This window comes from Salvelinus fontinalis, chromosome 24, assembly GCF_029448725.1.
Source record: "Salvelinus fontinalis isolate EN_2023a chromosome 24, ASM2944872v1, whole genome shotgun sequence".
NCBI classification, from domain to species: Eukaryota; Metazoa; Chordata; class Actinopteri; order Salmoniformes; family Salmonidae; genus Salvelinus; species Salvelinus fontinalis.
The window spans coordinates 23,119,894-23,142,665 of record NC_074688.1 but is presented as its reverse complement, the minus strand read 5'-3'; the positions used below and the strand labels follow the sequence as shown (position 1 = coordinate 23,142,665).

The following is a 22,772-nucleotide window of genomic DNA, read 5'->3' as shown; positions in this document are numbered from 1 at the left end:
ATGCTTCAACTTGTTTGACGTGGCTCCATGCAAACCTGTGATTTAGAATCAGCCAAAAACGGTTCAGTTGGAAACCACACACCACACAGTGTTAGCCTAGAATATACTGTAGATTAACAGCCCAATGTAAAGGAGATATGTCCCATTTCAGCTACAGTAGCAGCACATACAAACCCCCTCCTCTAGTGAGAGGGGAAGAGTGTGGGAGGGGGGGTATGAAAGAGAGTGTGGGAGGGGGAGGGTAAACACTCCGACAGAGTTATGTCTGACAGCCTTGCTGCTCACTGAAAGAACAAGGGACAGAGAAAAAAGTCTGTGCGGCTGAGCACTAGAAATACTGTGAGGCGGAGGAAGGAAGATATAGCGTGAGGGTGAGAGAAAAAAAGAGAGAAAATATATGGAGGAGAGCTCAGCCACAAGGGGAGTGTGTTCTGAAAAAGCAGGCAGAATTCAGCCGCTGGTGAGCCTGAACACCAATCCTCTTCCTTCTGCCACAGGCTGGGAGAGATTGAGACAGGATTTCCATTGGGTTCTTCCAGGGAGTGATTTATAGAAGAGTCCAGGGCTGTTGATTAGGATTTGTAGCTTTATGTAGGGAATACGCTGGAGAGGATTTGAGTACGCTGTTCGCTGTTATTGCAAATTGCACACAGTAGTGTCTGCGACGTGGAGGCTAAGTCTGCTGGTTAGTGTTGGCAGTGCTGCTCCCACCTCTGCTGCTGGGGTTGTTTGGGGGCTATGTTTCTGACTGACTAGGGCAGCATCACCCACATGCAGGGCAGAGGCTGAATGGGAGGTAAAGAGTGCAACTAACCAGCATGGGAGCCAAACAGATGAAATGGTAAGCGTTGGATTTCACAAATGGTTTGCATTATCTCTTGATTTACACAACATAACTGTCTCTCTCCTTCTCGTTGTTACAATCAGTGGTTGTAATATATAAATGCAGTGTTTGTTCATTGACCAGTGCCTCTACATGTGCCTTGACAGTATGGTGCTACCTTTACAGTGACGGGAGTGGTTATGACACCTCGATACAATGCAAGCACTATGTCATTTAGAAGATGTAATTTATTTGTCTAATCAATATTATCCTATGTTCCTACAATATATATTTCTGATACACGTGTTAGAGAAACGAATCATAGTGTGATAGCTCGTAGAAATGGAGTAGTTCACATAATTTTCGGCTTTTGTCTGAATGTAGGTGTGGGTGTGCCTCTCTGGTATGGATACTGTGCGTCCGTGTATTTGTTTGTCTGGAAGAGAATCTATAGTCTATGTGAGCTGAATGAGTGATATTGCCTAGCAACGGCTAACTACAGTGTTTGGCATTGCTGTGATTTCCATTTGCAGATCGGCTTACATCTCAGATTTACTTTGATCAGACTGATTAGCATCACACTGTATATGGGCATGTCCAATCTCACATGGCGTTTTAGTGTTATACAGTATTTAGTTCCAGAGATTAGGATAATTTATGATTAATATTTGCCCACCATAGTGGAGGTTTTATTTCCAACCCAAAATATATTTACAGTAAATACACAAATTACATTATACTGTAAAATAGGCCACAGGTGCATGTGATCCTCTTTCAGATATACAATTGAAAAGTTAAATCAATGCTCATTCAGTTAAATTGAAGACAGATTTGAATTAAAACATGTTATTTCAAGAAGATTTACTTTATTTGATATAAAGGGATTAAAAAAGACATTCAAAGGCTAATCTCTTGCTAATCTCTTGCTAATCTAGGTATCTCTACTGTATGTTGTTGTTTCAGTTGGCACAACAGATCAGCAGGGTACATATTTTAAGGGAACCCCCAGAAAGTAGAATATGTAGAATATAAACTACCCAGGACAAAGGAAGGGCGGTGCCACGATGAGAGATTTACACTGAACATTGGTTGGCATGTCCTTTACATTTACATTTACATTTAAGTCATTTAGCAGACGCTCCAGAGCGACTTACAAGTACATACATTCATACTTTTTTTGTACTATGTCCTTCATACTTATTTGCCTGTAGTTCTTATTACAAGATTATTTGAAATGATTTGCAGTGTTTATCAATGGGGAGTACTTAGGCATAACCACTTCAGTAGAATCAGATAAGATGGCCACCAGACCACAGAGGCTCTGTTTATGTAACCTACTGTCCCTGTTTCTCAGCAGCTCAGTAGAATCAACAAAGTAGGCCTCTTATGACAGAAAATGTCCCAAACTTCCTGAATATGATATCTAAATGGTATATAACCTAATTGTCACAACTCTATTGAAGTCATCATAATGTATCTACCATACATCCCTACCAACTCAATTACATATCAATCCAAGCAAGCATCATATGGTACCTGCCTCCACATACAGTATTAATCATTTACAGCTGAGGCACAGTAAGAGAGCACATACAGACCCTCCTGTGGCCCAATTAACCCTAATTAATCTCCCTCTGTTCACAGTGTTAGTGAATGGATAAAGGGTGGATAAAGGGTAATTCCATGGTAACAGAGTGATGCTGAGACTCAAATGTTTCACTTTAAAATGTATGTCAACCAAAAACCAGTGATTGCAAAGTTAACAAACCGTATAACTATATGCACAAGGACTACTTTTAACATTTTCACCTGAACATTTTACAAAAACACATTTACTTGAAGAACAGTGCAGATGCAAAGTTTGAGAACAGAATGACGGTACAAACATTCATTCTGTTCTTCAAGTAAATGTGTTTTTTATATATATATTTTCGGTAGACATTTTTAAAAGTAGTCCTTGTGCATAGAGTTGTATGGTTTGTTTAAAGAAGACGGATGCCATCCTAACTACATTAAACCAGACATTAATCTCACAGACTGTAATGTGAGTCTAATTACTCATGTCAATTACGCTTCACGCTAATTAACATATGGTTACGTAAATGCAATCCATCATAATCCACCCATCTTGCATTTTTCTGTAGAAAGATTTGAACATAGTCTCTCACCCCTTTTCAACATTTAATGCCTAAGGGTTTTAGGTTTAATAGTGGCAAAAACTGGCAACAATTATAAAATACAAATGCAAATGCTCAAACGGCAGAGTCGATTTCCGCGCTTATCGGATCGTTACAATACAATCAATTACAAAATATCCTAAAAACCAATGTATCAAAATAACATACATAATACCTTTTCAAAGTATTGTATTGAATTAAAAAACAAGTATCTTGTATTTTCAAATACAAAATAAATTTGCAAGTACACCCCTAACATTTTCAGTAATGGTAACAAAAGCGTTTTACATGCTATGACTGTGATAATGTGGTTGTTTCTACTATGGTTGAATGCACTGACTAAGTTGCTATCGATGCTAAATAACAAATGCTAATGTAGATGTAAAAATAAACACTTTATCATGACTCAGGAAATGACCCAGATGCAGACACAGGAGGCAGATAGTACAGATCTCAGATGATTTATTATAAACACGGGGCAGGCAAAGGGCAGGTCGAGGGCAGGCAGGGGTTCGTGATCAGGTCAGAATCAGGCAGGTACAGGATGGCAGGCAGGCTCGGGGTCAGGGCAGGCAGGGGTTCGTGATCAGGTCAGAGTCAGGCAGGTACAGGATGGCAGGCAGGCTCGGGGTCAGGGCAGGCAGAATAGTCAGAACCCAGAAAACAGAACTTGAACAAAAGGAAGACGGGAAAGCACGCTGGTAAGACCTGAACTGGCAACAGACGACATGAGAACACATGTATAAATACACAGGGGATAATGGGAAGAGGGGCGACACCTGGAGGGGGGTGGAGACAAGCACAAAAACAGGTGAAACATGTCAGAGTGTGACACACTTGCACAGCATGCTAGATATTATTATTCTCATGAGCTCCACCTCCGAACGAGACCAAATTTGAATAAAAATGTGAATGACTGTAGAGATAGGCAAAGATACATTGAAATGTATCTTGTTATAAAATACCCTAAAGAATGTATGAAAATAAAATAAGAAATACTATTATCAACAATACAGAAAAGTCAGTCAAAAAATACATTTAAAGTAGGCAAAATAAACCACAGAAGGAATCATAGACAGACTATTTCAGTCAAATGTCCTGTGCAGTTGTAAATCAAACAAATACATGTGTGAACACAACGTTTTTGAAATTTCAACTTATTTTTTAAGAAATAGGCTCTATATAATTGTCTATCAGGACTGTTGAAAAGTATTTTGATAATACAAAATGCAGCTCTGTGAAGTATCTTGTTAGAAAATACATTGGACTGTTTATTTATTTTATTTAACCTTTATTTAACCAGGAAGGGCTCATTGAGATTTAAAATGTATTTTTCAAGAGCGTCCTGGCCAAGATAGGCAGCACCAAGTCATTAGAAAAAAAAAGACAAACAACATGAAAAACTACAAGTAATTAGTAAAAAACAGAATTCACAAGAGTATAACAAAAATCAAAAACAGCAAATTAAAAACATTGACAGGTCAGGGATTCAGCCTCAAGATCATTCATCTGTGATTTAAAAATACCAATAGGGATAAGTTCTTCCAGTTTAAAAGTATTTTATAAGGCGTTCCAAGACGATGGCGCAGAGTACATAAAAGCACTTTTACCAAATTCAGTTCGGACATTTAGAACTGTTAGCAGGATTAAGTCCAGCGAACGAAGAGAGTACCCACCACATTTCTGAACAATAAAAATGCCAGAATAAAAAGGTAGTAAACCCAAAATGGCTTTATAAATAAAAGTATACCAGTGACTGAGCCTACGAGTGACTAGAGAAGGCCATCAACCCTGGTATACAAAGTGCAGTGGTGCGTAAGGGTTTTGCAGACTGTAGTCTAGGCCAGTGAAATACAAATGAAAAAATATGCAAAATACATTTCAAATACATGTAACAGAAATACTGCACATCGCCGAATGGTGGTCTATTTGGTCCACACAGACAGAAGCATGGTTGTTTTCCCACAGATATGAAGAAAAGGATCGCGGAATCCCCCCTCTGGGAGCCATATCTAATGCCTGGGGTTATAGACCACATGTGGCTGGATCCCATTTCTAAAAAACACATGAGGGAACATGACAAGAGGCCCAGACCTCAGGGTGCTTGGAATGTACTCAGAACAGACAAAGATCATCATAACATACCGACTGAGTACATAACAGACTCAGTACATTCTGAAAGAGGAAATCATCCTCTCAGAGACATTGAAATCATTGTCAGTTTTGACCTGATGTCTCCGGAGGAAAAAACAATCCTAAGAATGTGTTGTTACAAAAACTAAAACAGCATGTTTCTAAATCCCGCCCCTATCTGACTGCTTGAAAAAGGAAATAGTTGTTTGACTCAAATGTGTCCCATTTGTCTGAAGTTGCCTGTAAAGTGCATTTTAATTTAAGTAAAACTTAATATTTTGGACAGTCACTTATCTTTGTGTCAATTAAGTTGAATGAATGAATTAATGAATGAACAAACAAATTCCATCTCTGTGTTTACTTACACCCCCCTCCGTATTCGAAGGCCCCAAAAATTGCTGCTACTCTGTTTATTATCTATGCATTGTCACTTTACCACTACGTACATTAACATATTACCTCAATTACCTCAACTAACCGGTGCTCCCGCACATTGACTCTGTACCGGTACCCCCTGTATATAGCCTCGCTAATGTTATTTTATTGTTGCACAATTATTTGTTATTTTTCTTATTTTTCTATTTTACTTCAGTTTATTTTAGTAAATACTTTCTTAACACTTATTTTTCTTAAAACTGCATTGTTGGTTTTAAGGACTTGTAAGTAAGCATTTCACTGTAAGGTCTACACCTGCTATATTCGGCGATAACATTTGATTTGATTGATTGATGGACAGTGAAGCTAACACTTTTAATTTGGCTCTATATTCCAGCATTTTGGGCCACTATTTGGTCACTATACAGAATGTCATCTCCTATTTGAGTGCATTTTAAAACAACACGTCTGTTGCATGTGAAACATTTGATCTCAAATCCAAAATGCTGGAGTATAGAGCCATATTAAAAGTTTTAGCTTCACTGTCCAAATAAATACAGAGGGAGTGTATGTTCACAGTATATCATTCTGTTGAAATATTGCTTATTCTAGATGGCATTTACAGTATGTACAGTATATGTAATTTCAAGAAGAATGTCTTCCATGAATATGTATTTATTATATTTTATTTGGCTCAGCAGCTGTCACGATCGTGTGGCGGATTGACGGACCAAAACGCAGCACTTGGAAAATAAGCCATCTTCTTTTATTATAAAGATGACGAAAAATAAACACGAAACACTTAATACAAACTAACAAAACAACAAATGATCGTGGAGCTAAATAACGATGTGCACACACTGGCTACAAACGTTCTGACATAGACAATTACCCACAAACCAATGAGAGCCTATGGCTACCCTAAATAAGGCTCCCAATCAGAGACAACCGAAATCAGCTGTCTCTAATTGGGAACTCATTCAGGTAACCATAGACTCTCCTAGATAACTAACCAACATAGACAACGCTAGACATATACACTCAACACAAAACCATCTACTACACCCCATAACCCCTTTACCAAATAAACACCCAAAACCAACAAAACATAAACATTACCCATGTCACACCCTGACCTAACTAAAATAATAAAGAAAACAAAGAATAATAAGGCCAGGGCGTGACAGCAGCAAACAAACTCCTTATTCCTGTCTTTTCTCACTATCTGTTGCAGCCTCAGTTCAGCCAGCCCTGCACACTCCCCTAAAGAAGAGTACATCATCGCTCAGTCCACAGACACTCCTAAAGGAGTATTTATCTCAGCTCATCCTGAAGACCACGCCGAGCCTGGAGATGACAAATCAGAGTTGACTGAAAGGAAATCTGATACAGGTTGGCTGCACATTAATTTGCTCATTCCTGAAATCTGTTTCCATTTGATTTATCTGCTACAAAAATGACGTTTTATCATGCCCCGTCTGTTTCTGTCTGTCTCTGTCTATTTGTCCATTCGTCCATCTGTCTGTCCATGCCTCCATCTCTCCCTCTGTCTGTTTGTCCGGCTGTCCGTCTGTGTGTCTGTGCCCTCCAGAAGAGGTGTCTCTCTGTGGCCTGTGTCCGACATCGGGGAATAGTGGGCCAGAGGAGGAGAGATCATGGGAGGAGCAGCTGGAGTGTCACCAGGAGCAGCTGGAAAAGGAGATGCAGGAGGCCAGGAGGATGGTGTTCCGCCTGCAGGTAACTAAAGGCTCCTCACACACACACATATGCACTCACACATGCATGCACTCGCACACACCTACACACACACACACACACCAAGGATATTGTAGTAAACTAAAACAAAATTTAGTAAACTGAAATAAAATAATTAACAAACCTGTTTCAAAAACTAAAACTATACTGAAACTATTGTATTTGACTCCAAAACAAACTAAAATAAATAATAAATTAAAACCATCATGAATTACAGTGCATTCGGGAAGTATTCAGACCTCTTGACCGTTTCCACACTTTGTTAAGTTACAGCCTTATTCTAAAATGTATTAAATAGTCCCCCCCCCTCATAAATATACACACAATACACCCATAATGACAAAGCAAAAACAGTTTTTTAGAATTGTTTGATAATGTATTACAAATAAAAAAACTGAAATATCACATTTACATAAGTATTCAGACCCTTCACTCAGTACTTTGTTGAAGCAACTTTGGCAGCGATTACAGCCTTGAGTCTTCTTGGGTATAAAGCTATAAGCTTGGCACAACTGTATTTAGGGAGTTTCTCCCATTCTTCTCTGCACATCTCTCAAGCTCTGTCAGGTTGAATGTGGAGCGTCGCTGCACAGCTATTTTCCGCTCCAGAGATGTTCGATCGGGTTCAAGTCCTGGCTCTGGCTGTGCCACTCAATGTCATTCAGAGACTTGTCCCGAAGCCACTCCTGCGTTGTCTTGGCTGTGTGCTTAGGGTTGTTGTCCTGTTGGAAGGTGAACCTTCGCCCCAGTCTGAGGTCCTGAGCGCTCGGGAGCAGGTTTTCATCAAGGATCTCTCTGTACTTTGCTCTGTTAATCTTTCCCTCGATCCTGACTTATCACCCAGTCCCTACTGCTAAAAAACATCCCCACAGCATGATGCTGCCACCACCATGCTTCACCGTAGGGATGGTGCCAGGTTTCCTCCAGATGTGACATGTGGCATTCAGGCCAAAGAGTTCAATCTTGGTTTCATCAGACCAGAGAATCTTGTTTATCATGGTCTGAGAGTCCTTAAGATGCCTTTTGGGAAACTCCAAGCGTGCTGTGCCTTTTACTGAGGAGTGGCTTCTCTCTGGCCACTTTACCATAAAGGCCTAATTGGTAGAGTGCTGCAGAGATGGTTGTCCTTCTGAAAGGTTCTCCTATCTCCACAGAGGAATTCTGGGGCTCTGTCAGAGTGACCATCAGGTTCTTGGTCACCTCCCTGACCAAGGCCCTTCTCCCCCGATTGCTCAGTTTCGTCGGGCGGCCAGCTGTAGGAAGTCATGGTGGTTCCAAACTTCTTCCATTTAAGAATGATGGAGGCCACTGTGTTCTTGGGGACCTTCAATGCTGCAGAATTCTTTTGGTACCCTACCCCAGATCTGTGCCTCGACACAATCCTGTCTCGGAGCTCTACGTACAATTCCTTCGACCTCATGGCTTGGTTTTTGCTCTGACAAGCACTGTCAACTGTGGGACCTTATATAGACAGGTGTGTGCCTTTCCAAATCATGTCCAATCAATTGAATTTACCACAGGTGGACTCAAATCAAGTTGTAGAAACATCTCAAGGATGACCAATGGAAACAGGATGCACCTGAGCTCAATTTCAAGTCTCATAGCAAAGGGCCTGAATACTTACGCAAATAAGTATTCAAAAAACCTGTTTTCGCTTTGTCATTATGTGGTATTATGTGTAGATTGATGATTGAAGAGGGAAAACATGTATTTAATCAATTTTAGAATGAGGCTGTAATGTAACAAAATGTGGAAAAAGTCAAGTGGTCTGAATACTTGTGGTCAACAGGCTTTATTTCTCTCTGGTGTGTGTTTATACTGTAAATGTATTCTGGGTGTGTAGGCTTTATCTTATGTGTACAGTATGTGTTCATCCCTCTCTTCTCTCTCCAGGCTCTACTGCTGCACGGCTCTCTCCCTGAGGACGAGCAGGACGTCTCCATGGGCTTCGGGGATAGCAGGGCTAACTCTGAGCAGCAGCTGGTACTGTGTCCACCCCCATCCTCTCTCTACATTCACTTTAGATAGTATGGCATGTTCAGCTACTCTGTGATGTAGCAGTGTCAGACCCTGGCACACTATAATGTTTTCACTGTCACTCTAGAGTCCAGAAAAGACGCAGATACTGTAGAAGTGTGAATGAGTCTGTTATCTGCTTAGCCTGCTTTCATGCCAGGCCACTGTCTCTTTATAAGCTCTGGCATTTCTCTATTTTCTCATAATGCCGCTCATCCCCTCGCTTTGAAGGTTCTAATCCGCAGTCGTCTGGACCAAAGCATGGAGGAGGCTCTTGATCTGAAGGTACAGTAAGTAAAAGTAATTGGGCTTAATGTGGATGAGCTGCCATAAGAGCACATACCCTAATGAAATGTCTCTGATTCTGTCTGTCTTTCTGTCATCTCAGAGGGAGCTTCTGAGGCACAAGCAGGAGGCACGCCACCTTCAGGCCATTAAGGTAAACCCTGTCAGTCAAACCCTTCAGTTTGTTTGGATTGTTACTTATACATACACTGCTCAAAAAAATAAAGGGAACACTTAAACAACAAAATGTAACTCCAAGTCAATCACACTTCTGTGAAATCAAACTGTCCACTTAGGAAGCAACACTGATTGACAATAAATTTCACATGCTGTTGTGCAAATGGAATAGACAAAAGGTGGAAATTATAGGCAATTAGCAAGACACCCCCAATAAAGGACTGATTCTGCAGGTGGTGACCACAGACCACTTCTCAGTTCCTATGCTTCCTGGCTGATGTTTTGGTCACTTTTGAATGCTGGCGGTGCTCTCACTCTAGTGGTAGCATGAGACGGAGTCTACAACCCACACAAGTGGCTCAGGTAGTGCAGCTCATCCAGGATGGCACATCAATGCGAGCTGTGGCAAGAAGGTTTGCTGTGTCTGTCAGCGTAGTGTCCAGAGCATGGAGGCGCTACCAGGAGACAGGCCAGTACATCAGGATACGTGGAGGAGGCCGTAGGAGGGCAACAACCCAGCAGCAGGACCGCTACCTCCGCCTTTGTGCAAGGTGGAGCACTGCTGGAGTCCTGCAAAATGACCTCCAGCAGGCCACAAATGTGCATGTGTCAGCATATGGTCTCACAAGGGCTCTGAGGATCTCATCTCGGTACCTAATCGCAGTCAGGCTACCTCTGGCGAGCACATGGAGGGCTGTACGGCCCCACAAAGAAATGCCACCCCACACCATTACTGACCCACCGCAAAACCGGTCATGCTGGAGGATGTTGCAGGCAGCAGAACGTTCTCCACGGCGTCTCCAGACTCTGTCACGTCTGTCACATGTGCTCATGTGCTCAGTGTGAACCTGCTTTCATCTGTGAAGAGCACAGGGCGCCAGTGGCGAATTTGCCAATCTTGGTGTTCTTTGGAAAATGCCAAACGTCCTGCACGGTGTTGGGCTGTAAGCACAACCCCCACCTGTGGACGTCGGGCCCTCATACCACCCTCATGGAGTCTGTTTCTGACCGTTTGAGCAGACGCATGCACATTTGTGGCCTGCTGGAGGTCATTTTGCAGGGCTCAGGCTGTGCTCCACCTTGCACAAAGGCGGAGGTAGCGGTCCTGCTGCTGGGTTGTTGCCCTCCTACGGCCTCCTCCACGTCTCCTGATGTACTGGCCTGTCTCCTGGTAGCGCCTCCATGCTCTGGACACTACGCTGACAGACACAGCAAACCTTCTTGCCACAGCTCGCATTGATGTGCCATCCTGGATGAGCTGCACTACCTGAGCCACTTGTGTGGGTTGTAGACTCCGTCTCATGCTACCACTAGAGTGAGAGCACCGCCAGCATTCAAAAGTGACCAAAACATCAGCCAGGAAGCATAGGAACTGAGAAGTGGTCTGTGGTCACCACCTGCAGAATCAGTCCTTTATTGGGGGTGTCTTGCTAATTGCCTATAATTTCCACCTTTTGTCTATTCCATTTGCACAACAGCATGTGAAATTTATTGTCAATCAGTGTTGCTTCCTAAGTGGACAGTTTGATTTCACAGAAGTATGATTGACTTGGAGTTACATTGTGTTGTTTAAGTGTTCCCTTTATTTTTTTGAGCAGTGTATATTGGTGGCTTTTATTCAGTTCTCATGCCAGCTCTGGGTAGAGAAACAGACCCTTTTAGCCTCCACTGTTCCTTTACAGAAGAGTTGTGTGCTCTCTTTAAGGCTTCATAATGATCCATATTATTGGGTCCTTACTCTTTGGTAGGCAAGCCGGCCTCTCTAGCGCTGTCTTTGTTCTGCCTTTCCTCATTAGGATGCTCTTCAGCAGCGTATGTCTGTACAGGAGGCTGCGGTGCTGCAGCTGAAGCAGGAGCTACTGAGGTGCAGTATGGACAAAGAGCAACTGGAGGGGGAGAACGTGAGTCAGATGATATGATCATACATACGTTGACATTTAGAAGGAATATTTTACCTTTATATTCAATGGCTCTATCTATTTATGTATTCAAATATTCACAAAATGTTTGGTTCATCCACATTACAAATATAAGAATATATTTGTATATTTGTAGGCAGAGCTCAAACGGAAGTTGAGCGATCGGAACAAACTGCTCAGTGAATACGAGGTAAGATCAGAAAAAAAAAATGTTTCACCATTTTAACATACTTTAACGTTTGGATATGATTATGTAGTTGAAATGTATCAAAGTATCACAGATATCTCAGTGATATGTCTATAAAACCAGCAGCAACTTGGAAAAAAGGATAGACTACTTCAGCAACAGCAATTGAAACTGGACGATGCTCGGCACAACTCTAATGAAGGAAGCCACAGGGTATGGTACCATAATCAAACTGCTTCCACTGCACTTACAGTAAGTGACATGTATTCGTTGTAGCTTGTGAAGTTGGTAAGATATATTATGTCTGTTTTTCTTCAGTCATCTAGGAGTGAAAAGAGTGGGTACAGTAACTCTGTGGGCCCACCCCCTGGTCCGGCCTTCCAACACACAGTGGTGAGTCATGCACACCTATGTACATTTCCTACATGTGTTTACATGTTGGTTGGAGGGAGGCGGTGATTCATTAAATGTGTGTTTTAGATATGTTTCATGTCATCATTATAGCTGTTTCTAGAGCTAGAGACCTAATAGAGGTTAAAGGCCATGGCCAAATGATCAACAACCTTCAAATTTGCCTGGACACCAGTTCTAGTGGTTTATGTCATTATGTGTGTGTGTGGGTTTGTGTGTGTGTGTTTTAGCAGGGGGAGGAACTGCAGCTAGTAAGGGAGGCCCTGCGTAGTCTGAGGGATGGCTTCTCAGGTCACGACCCTCAGCATCACACCCTGGACACACTGGAGCAAGGGGTGGCCAGTCTCATGGACCGCCTATACACACTCGACACACGCCGCAGGCAGCAGGACAGAGGGGTATATACACACACACACACACACACACACACACACACACACACACACACACACACACACACACACACACACACACACACACACACACACACACACACACACACACACACACACACACACACACACACACACACACACACACACAGAGGATCACAGAGATGGGTGCTGTGTGTATGCTGTTAGCGTGATATTATGCACCTGATGTGATAATCGTGTTTATCGTGTGCACATCGTGACTGATTGAATTGGCATTTCTCTTAGTAACTGAGACTCTGTCTTCTTGTAGGGTCAGTACAAGTCACCAGGACGAAGAGCCAACCCCACAGACAGGGACTCATGGCCACCCAGCTCAAGTAAGATGTACTGTTTGTTTTGCCGTTCTCAACAACCTTGCTAATTCTCTTCACGCAACTTTATATAATTGTGTAATTCAATTACATTGAGCACATGTTAGGAGGTATTGAGGATTTTAATTAGCTAGGCTGGCTATCTGTAGAGAAAAGGGTGATATTAATCCAACTTGGTCTGGTCCACATAATTATTGAAGACAGCCTCCAGGTACCTGTCAAAATATTTTACTTATATTAGAGATTTCCATCAATACAACACCAGGGCAATAGACTCTGATATTGCCTGTTTTAAATGTAAGAGTCTATCTGGTAAGAACACCTTTTTATATACTGACGCTGTTGAGTGGAACAAACTATCACAGCAACTCAAAGCCATGCCGACCATAGTTGTACCATCGGTGTCGGCTAATGGGGAGATCCTAATAAATCAAATCAAAACCACAACTTCCTTTAAAAAGGGTCTTAAGCTGGCTACTGATCGAGCAATAGACACATTTATTCATTTCTGTATCTATGTAATGTGTCTGTATCTATGTCATGTGTCTGTATCTATGTCATGTGTCTGTATCTATGGCATGTGTCTGTATCTATGGCATGTGTCTGTATCTATGTCATGTGTCTGTATCTATGTCATGTGTCTGTATCTATGGCATGTGTCTGTATCTATGGCATGTGTCTGTATCTATGTCATGTGTCTGTATCTATGTCATGTGTCTGTATCTATGTCATGTGTCTGTATCTATGGCATGTGTCTGTATCTATGTCATGTGTCTGTATCTATGTCATGTGTCTGTATCTATGTCATGTGTCTGTATCTATGTCATGTGTCTGTATCTATGTCATGTGTCTCTATCTATGTCATGTGTCTGTATCTATGTAATATAATGTTTTAGCACCATGGAAATAAGTATGACTTTCTTGTGATGTCCCTGTCATTTTTATATGTACTATGTGTATGTTTTTGAATTGGCAAATGAAATCAATCAATCCTGTCTTTAAGCTGTAGCCAGTAAGCCGACCTATATGTTTTTATTTGTTTTCAGAAATAGCTCACTCTCACAGTAGCCCTGGCCTGGACTCCACAGTCTCCACTAAAGTGCTCTACTTCACTGATCGCTCACTCACTCCTTTCCTGGTCAACATCTCCAAAAGGTACGAATCCAGAATCCCTCTTTGGGTCTTGAAGATGTCCATTGCATGTGTATCATTGTGTTATATGGTTGTGTGCTGCCTGGATGCAATGTATGTTAGTACACGAGTATATTTTTAGGGTATTGAATGCATGCGTGTCATTGGTGTGTATGTTGTGTGTCTATGTGCTGTAGCGTTGTGAGGGAATGTGCATGTCTGTGTCTCTGCACAGATCAATGTACCATGATGCCATCTGACAGTGAGACTGTGCTGTTAGGCTGGGGGAGGTGACTCTGAGAGACGTCAAGGCAGCGGTGGACCGCCAGGGTAGCTTCAGGTACCACTTCAAAGCCCTCGACCCAGAGTTTGGGACTGTGAAGGAGGAGGTAGGCATGTTTTGGATTACAGCTTTGGGGTTACATTTAGATAGGGTCAACCACTGAGGCAGAAATGACTGAATGACCAAAATGAAAAGATAAAACACCTGGAATTGGCAAGAGTTCCGAAACCCAATAACTATTTTAAGATCATAGAGACGAGGATTCTCTATAAAGGTTGATAAACTACAGTTTAAAATTTGGAAGTTTACATACACCTTAGCCAAATACATTTAAACTCAGTTTTTCACAATTTCTGACATTTAACACTATTACAAATTCCCTGTTTTAGGTCAGTTAGGATCACCACTTTATTTTAAGAATGTGAAATGTCAGAATAATAGTAGAGAGAATGATTTATTTCAGCTTTTATTTTTATAATCACATTCCCAGTCAGCCAGAAGTTTGCATACACTCAATTAGTATTTGGTAGCATTGCCTTTAAATTGTTTAACTTGGGTCAAACTTTTCAGGTAGCCTTCCACAAGCTTCCCACAATAAGTTGTGTAAATTTTGGCCCATTCCTCCTGACAGAGCTGGTTTAACTGAGTCAGGTTTGTAGGCCTCCTTGCTCACACACGCTTTTTCAGTTCTGCTCACAAATGTTCTATAGGATTGAGGTCAGGGCTTTGTGATGGCCACTCCAATACCTTGACTTTGTTGTCCTCAAGCCATTTTGCCACATCTTTGGAAGTATGCTTGGGGTCATTGTCCATTTGGAAGTCCTTTCTCCAAAAAGTACAATCTTTGTCCCCATGTGCAGTTGCAAACCGTAGTCTGGCTTTTTTTTATGCCCGTTTTGGAGCAGTGGCTTCTTCCTTGCTTAGCGGCCTTTCAGGTTAGGTCGATATAGGACTCATTTTACTGTGGATATACAGTGGGGAGAACAAGTATTTGATACACTGACGATTTTGCAGGTTTTCCTACTTACAAAGCATGTAGAGGTCTGTAATTTGTATCATAGGTACACTTCAACTGTGAGAGACGGAATTTTTTATTTATTTTATTTATTTATTTATTTAACCTTTATTTAACCAGGTAGGCAAATTGAGAACACGTTCTCATTTACAATTGCGACCTGGCCAAGATAAAGCAAAGCAGTTCGACACATACAACAACACATAGTTACACATGGAGTAAAACAAACATATAGTCAATAATACAGTGAAAAAAAAATAAGTCTATATACAATGTGAGCAAGTGAGGTGAGATAAGGGAGGTGAAGGCAAACAGATATATGTATAAATAAATAAAAATATAAAAAGGCCATGGAGGCGAAGTGAGTACAACACAGCAAGTAAAATAAAAACTAAAAAACACTGGAATGGTTGGTTTGCAGTGGAAGAAAGTGCAAAGTAGAGACAGAAATAATGGGGTGCAAAGGAGCAAAATAAATTAATAAATAAATACAGTAGGTAAAGAGGTAGTTGTTTGGGCTAAATTGTAGATGGGTTATGTACAGGTGCAGTAATCTATGAGCTGCTCTGACAGCTGGTGCTTAAAGCTAGTGAGGGAGATAGGTGTTTCCAGTTTCAGAGATTTTTGTAGTTCGTTCCAGTCATTGGCAGCAGAGAACTGGAAGGAGAGGCGTCCAAAGGAAGAATTGGTTTTGGGGGTGACTAGAGAGATATACCTGCTGGAGCGCGTGCTACAGGTAGGTGCTGCTATGGTGACCAGCGAGCTGAGATAAGGGGGGACTTTACCTAGCAGGGTCTTGTAGATGACCTGGAACCAGTGGGTTTGGCGACGAGTATGAAGCGAGGGCCAGCCAACGAGAGTGTACAGGTCGCAGTGGTGGGTAGTATATGGGGCTTTGGTGACAAAACGGATGGCACTGTGATAGACTGCATCCAATTTATTGAGTAGGGTTTTGGAGGCTATTTTGTAAATGACATCACCGAAGTCGAGGATTGGTAGGATGGTCAGTTTTACAAGGGTATGTTTGGCAGCATGAGTAAAGGATGCTTTGTTGCGGAATAGGAAGCCAATTCTAGATTTGACTTTGGATTGGAGATGTTTGATGTGGGTCTGGAAGGAGAGTTTACAGTCTAACCAGACACCTAGGTATTTGTAGTTGTCCACATATTCTAAGTCAGAGCCGTCCAAAGTAGTGATGTTGGACAGGCGGGCAGGAGCAGGCAGCGATCGGTTGAAGAGCATGCATTTGGTTATACTTGTATTTAAGAGCAGTTGGAGGCCACGGAAGGAGAGTTGTATGGCATTGAAGCTCGCCTGGAGGGTTGTTAACACAGTGTCAAAAGAAGGGCCAGAAGTATACAGAATAGTGTCGTCTGCGTAGAGGTGGATCAGAGAGTCACCAGCAGCAAGAGCGACATCATTGATGTAAACAGAGAAGAGAGTCGGTCCAAGAATTGAACCCTGTGGCACCCCCATAGAGACTGCCAGAGGCCCGGACAACAGACCCTCCGATTTGACACACTGAACTCGATCAGAGAAGTAGTTGGTGAACCAGGCGAGGCAATCATTAGAGAAACCAAGGCTGTCGAGTCTGCCAATGAGGATGTGGTGATTGACAGAGTCAAAAGCCTTGGCCAGGTCAATGAATACGGCTGCACAGTATTGTTTCCTATCGATGGCGGTTACGATATCGTTTATGACCTTGAGCGTGGCTGAGGTGCACCCATGACCAGCTCTGAAACCAGATTGCATAGCGGAGAAGGTGTGGTGTGATTCGAAATGGTCGGTAATCTGTTTGTTGACTTGGCTTTCGAAGACCTTAGAAAGGCAGGGTAGGATAGATATAGGTCTGTAGCAGTTAGGGTCAAGGGTGTCCCCCCCTTTGAAGAGGGGGATAACCGCAGCTGCTTTCCAATCTTTGGGGATCTCAGACGACACGAAAGAGAGGTTGAAGAGGCTAGTAATAGGGGTGGCAACAATTTCAGCAGATAGTTTTAGAAAGAAAGGGTCCAGATTATCTAGCCCGGCTGATTTGTAAGGGTCCAGATTTTGCAGCTCATTAAGAACATCAGCTGACTGTATTTGGGAGAAAGAGAAATGGGGAAGGCTTGGGCGAGTAGCAGAGGGGAGGGCAGTGCTGTTGTCCGGGGTAGGGGTAGCCAGGTGGAAAGCTTTGCCAGCCGTAGAAAAATGCTTATTGAAATTCTCAATTATAGTGGATTTGTCGGTGGTGACAGTGTTTCCTATCTTCAGAGCGGTTGGAAGCTGGGAGGAGGTGTTCTTATTCTCCATGGACTTTACGGTGTCCCAGAACTTTTTTGAATTTGTGTTGCAGGAAGCAAATTTCTGCTTGAAAAAGCTAGCCTTGGCTGTTCTAACTGCCTGTGTATATTGGTTTCTGGCTTCCCTGAAAAGTTGCATATCACGGGGGCTGTTCGATGCTAATGCAGAACGCCATAGGATGTTTTTCTGTTGGTTAAGGGCAGTCAGGTCAGGAGAGAACCAAGGGCTATATCTGTTCCTGGTTCTAAATTTCTTGAATGGGGCATGCTTATTCAAGATGGTGAGGAAGGCATTTAAAAAAAATGACCAGGCATCCTCTACTGACGGGATGAGATCAATATCCTTCCAGGATACCCCGGCCAGGTCGATTAGGAAGGCCTGCTCGCTGAAGTGTTTCAGGGAGCGTTTGACAGTGATGAGTGGAGGTCGTTTGACCGCTGACCCATTACGGATGCAGGCAATGAGGCAGTGATCGCTGAGATCTTGGTTGAAAACAGCAGAGGTGTATTTGGAGGGCAAGTTTGTTAGGATGATATCTATGAGGGTACCCGTGTTTACGGAATTGGGGTGGTACCTGGTAGGTTCATTGATAATTTGTGTGAGATTGAGGGCATCAAGCTTAGATTGTAGGGTGGCTGGGGTGTTGAGCATGTTCAAATTTAGGTCGCCTAGCAGCACGAGCTCTGAAGATAGATGGGGGGCAATCAGTTCACATATAGTGTCCAGAGCACAGCTGGGGGCAGAGGGTGGTCTATAGCAGGCGGCAACGGTGAGAGACTTGTTTTTAGAGAGGTGGATTTTTAAAAGTAGAAGTTCAAATTGTTTGGGAACAGACCTGGATAGTATAACAGAACTCTGCAGGCAGTCTTTGCAGTAGATTGCAACACCGCCCCCTTTGGCCGTTCTATCTTGTCTGAAAATCTTGTAATTGGGGATGAAAATGTCTGAATTTTTGGTGGTCTTTCTAAGCCAGGATTCAGACACGGCTAAAACATCCGGGTTGGTAGAGTGTGCTAAAGCAGTGAACAAAACAAACTTAGGGAGGAGGCTTCTAATGTTAACATGCATGAAGCCAAGGCTATTACGGTTACAGAAGTCATCAAAAGAGAGCGCCTGGGGAATAGGAGTGGAGCCAGGTACTGCAGGGCCTGGATTCACCTCTACATCACCAGAGGAACAGAGGAGGAGTAGGATAAGGGTACGGCTAAAAGCTATGAGAATTGGTCGCCTAGAGCTACTAGAGCAGAGAGTAAAAGGAAGTTTCTGGGGGCGATAAAATAGTTTAAAGGAATAATGTACAGACAAAGGTATGGTAGGATGTGAATACAGTGGAGGTAAACCTAGGTATTGAGTGATGATGAGAGAGATCTTGTCTCTAGAAACATCATTGAAACCAGGTGATGTCATCGCATATGTGGGTGGTGGAACTGAGAGGTTGGATATGGTATAGAGAGCAGGGCTAGAATCTCTACAGTGAAATAAGCCAATAAACACTAACCAGAACAGCAATGGACAAGGCATATTTACATTAAGGAGAGGCATGCTTAATCGAGTGATCAATAAGGGTCCAGTGAGTAGAGGTTGGTTGGGGTCGTGGCGATCCAGACAGCTGGCCGGGTATATGGCTATCGGTAGCAGCATAGGATGGAGGTCTGTTCGTAGATACCTCGTGCGTTTCCGTCGGTAGGTTCCGTGTAGTGGGGTTTTGTTCAGATAGCAGCCGATAAGACAGCTAACGATTAGCGGGCCTCAGATGAGCGTTCAGGTAACGTCGGGACGGAGGTGCCGGCTGGATAAATCCCTCGGGCAGATAACGTCGGCAGTCAGTCGCGGCAGTCAGTCGTGAAGGCCCGGTGGGGTTCCGTATCTGCAGCAGCAACAAAAGAAACGGGTCCGGATGGTGATGGAACTCCTCAGCTGGCTAGCTCCAGCATGATTTGAGTTTGCTCCGGGGTCGACGTAAGCCAATAGTCACACGGTATGCAGCTAGCTAGCTGCGAAATCAAGGTGCAAGTGTCCAGAGCCTGCGGTTGGAATCCGGGGAAACTGAGAGAAAAAAAAAAGTCCCGGAATGCTCCGGTCCGAGTCGCGTTGCACAAAAGTGCCGGTAGATTATCGAGCTAAAGGAATAGCTGATGACCGCAAAACGTGGGCAGCTGAGACACCAACGCTAGCCAGCAAACCGGCTAATTTCGGGGCAGCTACAGATTAGCTTCTGGCTAGCTATCGGAGTAGCTTCTGGTTAGCTTTCAGGCTAGCTTCTGAATTAGCCCCTGGCTAGCTTCCACGATGGATTTTCAGATTGAGGTAAATAATACTTTTTGTAATTGGTGAAGCGGGTTGCAGGAAAGCTTTTGCAGGAAAGCTTTTGTAGTTGAGTTCTTGGATAATAAAATAAATAAAAGATATGCGAAGAAAAGGTGTAAATATATATATATACAGGACACGACACGACAATATGGAAAAAGACGTCTGAACTGCTAAGCCACCTTGGACATGCATCTAAAACAAAAATCCAGAAAATCACATTGTATGATTTTTAAGTAATTCATTTGCATTTTATTGCATGACATAAGTATTTAATACTTCAGAAAAGCAGAACTTAATATTTGGTACAGAAACCTTTGTTTGCAATTACAGAGATCATATGTTTCCTGTAGTTCTTGACCAGGTTTGCACACACTGCAGCAGGGATTTTGGCCCACTCCTCCATACAGACCTTCTCCAGATCCTTCAGGTTTCGGGGCTGTCGCTGGGCAATACGGACTTTCAGCTCCCTCCAAAGATTTTCTATTGGGTTCAGGTCTGGAGACTGGCTAGGCCACTCCAGGACCTTGAGATGCTTCTTACGGAGCCACTCCTTAGTTGCCCTGGCTGTGTGTTTCGGGTCGTTGTCATGCTGGAAGACCCAGCCACGACCCATCTTCAATGCTCTTACTGAGGGAAGGAGGTTGTTGGCCAAGATCTCGCGATACATGGCCCCATCTATCCTCCCCTCAATACGGTGCAGTCGTACTGTCCTCTTTGCAGAAAAGCATCCCCAAAGAATGATGTTTCCACCTCCATGCTTCACGGTTGGGATGGTGTTCTTGGGGTTGTACTCATACTTCTTCTTCCTCCAAACACGGCGAGTGGAGTTTAGACCAAAAAGCTCTATTTTTGTCTCATCAGACCACATGACCTTCTCCCATTCCTCCTCTGGATCATCCAGATGGTCATTGGAAAACTTCAGACGGGCCTGGACATGCGCTGGCTTGAGCAGGGGGTCCTTGCGTGCGCTGCAGGATTTTAATCCATGACGGCGTAGTGTGTTACTAATGGTTTTCTTTGAGACTGTGGTCCCAGCTCTCTTCAGGTCATTGACCAGGTCCGGCCGTGTAGTTCTGGGCTGATCCCTCACCTTCCTCATGATCATTGATGCCCCACGAGGTGAGATCTTGCATGGAGCCCCAGACCGAGGGTGATTGACCGTCATCTTGAACTTCTTCCATTTTCTAATAATTGCGCCAACAGTTGTTGCCTTCTCACCAAGCTGCTTGCCTATTGTCCTGTAGCCCATCCCAGCCTTGTGAAGGTCTACAATTTTAGCCCTGATGTCCTTACACAGCTCTCTGGTCTTGGCCATTGTGGAGAAGTTGGAGTCTGTTTGATTGAGTGTGTGGACAGGTGTCTTTTATACAGGTAATGAGTTCAAACAGGTGCAGTTAATAAAGGTAATGAGTGGAGAACAGGAGGGCTTCTTAACGAAAAACTAACAGGTCTGTGAGAGCCGGAATTCTTACTGGTTGGTAGGTGATCAAATACTTATGTCATGCAATAAAATGCTAATTAATTACTTAAAAATCATACAATATGATTTTCTGGATTTTTGTTTTAGATTTCATCTCTCACAGTTGAAGTGTACCTATGATAAAAATTACAGACCTTCTACATGCTTTGTAAGTAGGAAAACCCTGAAAATCGTCAGTGTATCAAATACTTGTTCTCCCCACTGTATATAGTGCCAACTGTAAAGTTTGTTGGAGGAGGAATAATGGTTCGGGCTAGGCTCTTTAGTTCCATCGAAGGGAAATCTTAACGCTACAGCATACAATGACATTCTAGACCATTCTGTGCTTCCAACTTTGTGGCAACAGTTTGGGGAAGGCCCTTTCCTGTTTCAGCATGACAATGCCCCTGTGCACAAAGAGGTCCGTATAGAAATGGTTTGTCGAGATCGGTGTGGAAGACCTTGATTGGCCTGCACAGAGCCCTGACCTCAACCCCATCGAACACCTTTGGGATGAATTGGAACACCATCTGCGAACCAGGCCTAATCGCCTAACATCAGTGCCCGACCTCACTAATGCTCTTGTGGCTGAATGGAAGCAAGTCCCTGCAGTAATGTTTCAACATCTAGTGGAAAGAATTCCCAGAAGAGTGGAGGCTGTTTTGGCAGAAAAGGGGGGACCAACTCCATATTAATGCCCATGATTTTGGAATGAGATGTTCGACGAGGAGGTGTTCACATACTTTCTGTCATGTAGTGTGTGTTTAGAGACTGTCTGTCCCTGTATATGTCATAGTTTATATTATAAGAGCATGCCTGTCTGGTTCTGGTTGGTGTTCTCAGGTGTTCCAGGATGGAGCCCTGGTGCCTGGCTGGGAGGGGAAGATAGTGGCCTGGGTGGAGGAGGACCATGGAGAGAGACGGTAGAAGTGGGAACCAACCAACCATAGAGGGAACCACTAGCCTCAAACTGTGACCACTGGACTATGATGCCATAACACCCTCTCAGTATTCTCAGCAGCCCTGCAGAGGTAGCTATTATAACAATTGGGATCAATCTATTTATTACTGTTTCGAGATAAAACCATACTTTCAAAAATGTCTCTTTCCTATGGACATTTGACTTACAGTAACTGTTTGAAGTACAAGTTCTAGTTGCCAAATATGAATGAATACAATTTTTACGTTTTAATAAACATGGATTACTGCATGAATATTGACTATTTGTGAATTATTTCCTAGACATGCAGTTAATGTAACTCATGATCATGGAGGACTATAACTCCAC

At 43.0% G+C, this 22,772-nt stretch overlaps 1 protein-coding gene across 5 annotated transcripts; it reads left to right on the top strand.

Moving 5' to 3' along the window:
- Positions 1 to 227: 227 nt before the first annotated feature.
- LOC129822177 (dixin-A-like) lies at positions 228 to 22,698 on the top strand. 5 transcript variants are annotated; one of them, XM_055880233.1, is made up of 15 exons: positions 228 to 841; positions 6,743 to 6,900; positions 7,103 to 7,245; positions 9,157 to 9,246; positions 9,511 to 9,564; positions 9,668 to 9,718; positions 11,538 to 11,642; positions 11,797 to 11,850; positions 11,971 to 12,060; positions 12,166 to 12,240; positions 12,489 to 12,656; positions 12,943 to 13,009; positions 14,050 to 14,158; positions 14,415 to 14,523; positions 22,328 to 22,698. In XM_055880233.1, the coding sequence occupies exons 1-15, from the start codon at positions 819 to 821 to the stop codon at positions 22,409 to 22,411; spliced, it is 1,380 nt and encodes a 459-aa protein (XP_055736208.1). In that variant the 5' UTR covers positions 228 to 818; the 3' UTR covers positions 22,412 to 22,698. The 5 variants fall into 5 exon arrangements, with proteins under 5 accessions (XP_055736208.1, XP_055736207.1, XP_055736206.1 ...); XM_055880232.1 differs by having other exon boundaries at positions 7,100 to 7,245; positions 11,974 to 12,060; XM_055880231.1 differs by having other exon boundaries at positions 7,100 to 7,245; positions 12,492 to 12,656.
- Positions 22,699 to 22,772: the final 74 nt, after the last annotated feature.

What these genes read in the sequence shown, in the direction of transcription:
- LOC129822177 (XM_055880229.1), top strand. Translation starts at nt 819, where the DNA reads ATGGGAGCCAAACAGATGAAATG. An exon ending in AGGAGGCTCTTGATCTGAAG is followed by an intron (nt 9,565 to 9,667) that starts GTACAGTAAGTA and finishes CTGTCATCTCAG; the next exon opens with AGGGAGCTTCTGAGGCACAA. An exon ending in GCAGGCAGCAGGACAGAGGG is followed by an intron (nt 12,657 to 12,942) that starts GTATATACACAC and finishes GTCTTCTTGTAG; the next exon opens with GGTCAGTACAAGTCACCAGG.